The sequence below is a fragment of the Bidens hawaiensis genome, unplaced genomic scaffold (assembly GCF_021521415.1).
Source record: "Bidens hawaiensis isolate Kalapana, Puna unplaced genomic scaffold, B.hawaiensis_p1.1 tig00016836_1, whole genome shotgun sequence".
NCBI classification, from domain to species: domain Eukaryota; kingdom Viridiplantae; phylum Streptophyta; class Magnoliopsida; order Asterales; family Asteraceae; genus Bidens; species Bidens hawaiensis.
The window spans coordinates 61,052-65,558 of NW_027492553.1; the positions used below are offsets into that span (position 1 = coordinate 61,052).

Sequence of the window (4,507 nt, forward strand, 5' to 3'; positions counted from 1 at the left end):
TTCGTTCACACTGTAAAGATTTGTATTTTGTATTTTATAACGAGTTGGATTACAACATGCAATTTGTATTTTATTAACGGGTCGAATTACAGCTTGGTTTTTGTTGGTAGTACATCTAATGCATTTAACGAGCCCAGCTGCAACGCGCGGGTACAAATACTAGTGTGTGTATATATATATATATATATATATATTGGAAAATTATGATCAGTTGTGTGGATGGGGAAAAAGTTGGTTCTAGTTTCACTTTCATTTTCATTAGGTGATCAATATAAATAATGCCAAGGTGATATGGTTAAATACCAAGAAATGTGACATTATGCAATTAATGTGAAGTCCTCTTTTATACATGTTAAGATGCACTTTAACATCTCATTGTGTGTGACTTTGTGATTTAACTATATTATTAATTGAATGTTTTATGTACTATCGATCTAAATAAATATATGGTTTGGTTATTCTATTGTTCATTTCAATTTGTATGTTTTACTAAAATTTGAATGGTATTCTAAGATTAACACAACTGGGTTTAAAGGTCGTAAATAAGCAATAAGACAGACAAGCCTGACTTTATAAACAGGAATTCAGATAACATTTCTAACTTACCTTCCTGACTGTGCTTCGTAACAAACAATAGGATGTCCACTCCTACGCTACAAAAATAAACTCTTCAAATGGATTTCCGATTGTATATCTTTACCTCATGTCCTTTGTGTTAAACCGTAGACAAGTGAATCAAGAACACCAAATACGATATTGCATAAAACGTGTATGCAACTCTTTTAATTAATAATAAACTAGAACAAAATTCATACTGCTAACTAAAAATAAATTTTTGATGGGTTTATATCACCCCCATAATTCTAACCTTACTCAAACTAGGAAACACAATCATACTAAACTTCTAATTTATTTAATAACAAATAAAAAGATAACTTTGAGTCTTTGACACCAGGTTATTTAAATTAGTCCATGAACTTTAGAACTCCACCAAACCGCCCCTTGAGATCCTCCATACCACCCTTATACTTTTCGTATTAACCATTCGGGTCCTTCAAGTTAGTGTTGCTCCAAGTTTTACACTCCCTCTCAATACCAACTTCCATTGTTTCTCCAAGATCCTTCACACCTTGTAAAGCTCGAACCTCTATGAACTTTATTCTTGGGTTCAACTTCATCACACTATCTGCAAGTTTCTTTTTCCTGGTTACAACTGAGCTTGTTTCGAGATTACCACTGTTTAAAACTGCATCACTTGATTTCGGATAGGAAACGACTTTTGCTTTCTCAAGTTCATGACCAACTATCATGGTACTCAAAACAATTCTTCCATCTTCACTTGATGCATGCTCCCTCTCGAACTTAACTCCTTCATTCGATTGTTCATTTGGATCAACCGAACTTTTGCATGAACTTCATGCAAACTCCAACATCAACTTTGTTGGTTTATTGATCTTCAAACTTTTCTGTTCCACCATGGAAACCCGTAACATGAGACGGAACTACCTCCTCGTGCACTTCATCCAACACAGTTTCTTTCTCATCTTGTTCGGTTACTGTCACGGTTACATCTTGATCAACCGTACTTTCTTCTTCAACCTCAATTTCCTCATCATATAAATTCAAAATAACAATTGATGAGTCTTTGGTTACCTTCAACTGATTCGACTCTGGCACTACTTCCTAACTTGTCCACTAACTGGAGCCTTCTTCAAACCATTCATCTACCAGGTTCGGTTTGAATTCGGTGTCAACTGCGTATTTTTTTGAACCTCGGCCATATTAGCCTCCACATCTCACAGTTATTCTTCTTTAACAACAACCGCATACCTTCCTGTCACACCCCAACCTATGGCAGAATGTCGGGGCGCAAAATGTTGGTTCACAGCTCACAAGGCACTAACATACCATATTAGTGACAACATCTAATTGTTTTATTAAATTCGAATCACGTACACAATATTCAAAAGAAATTACAAACATAACCAAATAAATCAAATACTTTTGTTTATTTTAATACCCTAAAAGCCAAATAAACTAGGTTATTCAATAACTTAAACCATCCAAGATAAATATCCCGCAATATGCGTAAAAATAAGTTTGTCAACAACACATGTTGAGTAAGTAATCACCAGATTTTGATAATAAATATATTATATATGAAATATGCAAATCGATATCATGAGTATCAATAATTAAATGATAAGTAAATAATTAGTGTCAGTTGACCATTGCCTAGCGAATCGGGCTTTGGTTACTATGACACAACAAATACAAATAAGGGTGTCGGTTGACCATTGCCTAGCGAATCGGGCTCTGGCTACTAAGACAGCGTATGATCATACTTTAATGTGATTATGATGGACATCTTCGAATACGATAAATAAACACATGAGCAAGTAAGCAACTAGTATATAAACATTCAATTGATCAACAACACAATATTTGAGATTTGCAAGTGATGTATTAAGATACATAAAAGTATTATAAGGTACACATAAGGTCCCTAAAAGGTTTAAATCTGTAAAATATGGGATCGATTATTAAACGAGTCCCGAGCTTTAAGCGAGTTGATTGATTTGACACGAAATAACCTGAAACTTTGAGATATTAACTAGAATTAAAACCGAGAGCAACGCAATTGAAAGGAGTTGTAAAACTCAAGTTATGAGATTTTAAAGAGTTAAGCGAGCTGGTAATGGTCAGAATCCGAACTCCGAGTCGGAAGTAATGTTCTGACCAGTACACTTAAAATTTAATACCGAACAAAAAAGTCTTCTGGCTCGAACGCTAATTTTGACCAGAAGGTTGAGTAATTGAATAGTCAAATGATTTAACTATTTTGCCCTTAAACTTCTGTGATTGAGGGCTTTTGTTAATGAGATAAAAACCTATGAAAACTCAGAAGACAACTTACCCTAGAATATAATGGAGAGATGGGAAAAGACGAGTCAAATGGTCTGGAAGCTTAAAAGTCAAACCGGGATATGCAAAAGAGATGAAGAACACCAAAAAAAATCAAAGAAATTGGCTCGAGGACGATGGGGGATGGTGTTGCAAATATTTTTGGGTTTTGGAGGCTAGGGAGGAGTTTAAATTTTTTTATGGATAGTATAATAAGTAAACATGCTTGTTTAGAAAGTAAATCAAACAATAAATAACCAAATCGAGCCTTTTAACAACCAAAATTTGTTTTTAATATTAGAGGTATGAATATGGAAATGTTATAATATCATATGACTTATCTTGGGGCTTAAGTTTCGTTAATTAGATCGATTTAGGAAGGATTTAGCATTAAACGAGAATTGAAAACGAAATTTGACTGTTCAGCACTTCTTCACGCTACACAAAGCAGAAAGGGCCCCCCCTTCGCGCTACGAGAAGGGTGGACTTCTACCAGACTTTGATTTTTTGACAGTTTTAGTCCCTGAAGTTCTAAAAATGCATTTTTAGTCATTTTAAGCGATTTTAAGAGTTTCTAAGAGTTGTTTGACGAGTTTGAAAGTTATAAGGATATAAAACAAGTTTAAACCAAGTTAAATACTAGTAAATACACGATTTAAATAATTCGAAAAATCCAAATTATATTCCCGAGTCGAGTTTAAACATAAACGAATTCAAATACGAGAAATCCGAGATGTTACACTTCCTCCGTAGCTTCTTGACAATATTTTGCCATATGCCCTCTTTGTCCACAGTTATTGCACCTAAAAAGAAATTTCTTTGGTTGGTATCTTGATTCCTTGTCTTGGTTTTCTTCGTCCGATGAATCTTCTTTAGAGTTTTCAACTCGACTCTTTATGTTCCATTCTTTCTTCTTCGGTCATTCACGTTTCTCATTCTCCCAGTACTTACTTTTGCCTTTATCGCCATAACGGTTCTTATTTTTGTTGAATCGATGCTTCTTCTTCCTTCCGACATACAAGGCTCCGCTCTCGGTTTTAACCGACACACCGGCTAACTGTTTTGCCAAGGCTTCTTGTTTGACAAGGATATTTTCGAACTCCATAATACTCGGTTGGGTTGCCCAACCTTGGATGGTAGTAACGAAGCTACGATACTCTGGCCTTAACCCGTGGATGAGTATCTGCTTCATACGAGCATCGCTAACCCAAGACTGTGGATCGAGTTCTCCTATCTCGAGACATAGATTCTTTACTATCCGAAAATATTGTGACATTGGAAGATCACCTTGGGAACTCGTCATCAACTCACCTTCAACTAGTTGCAATCGAGCATCGTTCTTCTTTGTGAATAAGGTCTCCAGCGTATCCCACGCTTGCTTTTGGTATTCTAGTTCTTGAATGTGATCAAGAAGATCATCATCAACCATTGTCTTGATGATAAACATGCCGATACTACCGTTAATATCGTTTGCGGGTTGTCTCGTCTTGGTACCGTTCGTTACCTGCCAAAGATCTTGGCCTTGAAAATATGATTTGGACCACTGTTTGTAGTTTCTCTGGTTTAACTTCTTGATTCCTCCTACAACTTGGAATTCTGCCAT

General features: G+C 35.6%; 1 protein-coding gene across 1 annotated transcript; it reads right to left on the reverse strand.

Moving 5' to 3' along the window:
• Window positions 1-3,823: 3,823 nt before the first annotated feature.
• LOC143552277 (uncharacterized) lies at window positions 3,824-4,507 on the reverse strand. Its single transcript, XM_077042542.1, has one exon. The coding sequence runs from the start codon at window positions 4,505-4,507 to the stop codon at window positions 3,824-3,826; it is 684 nt and encodes a 227-aa protein (XP_076898657.1).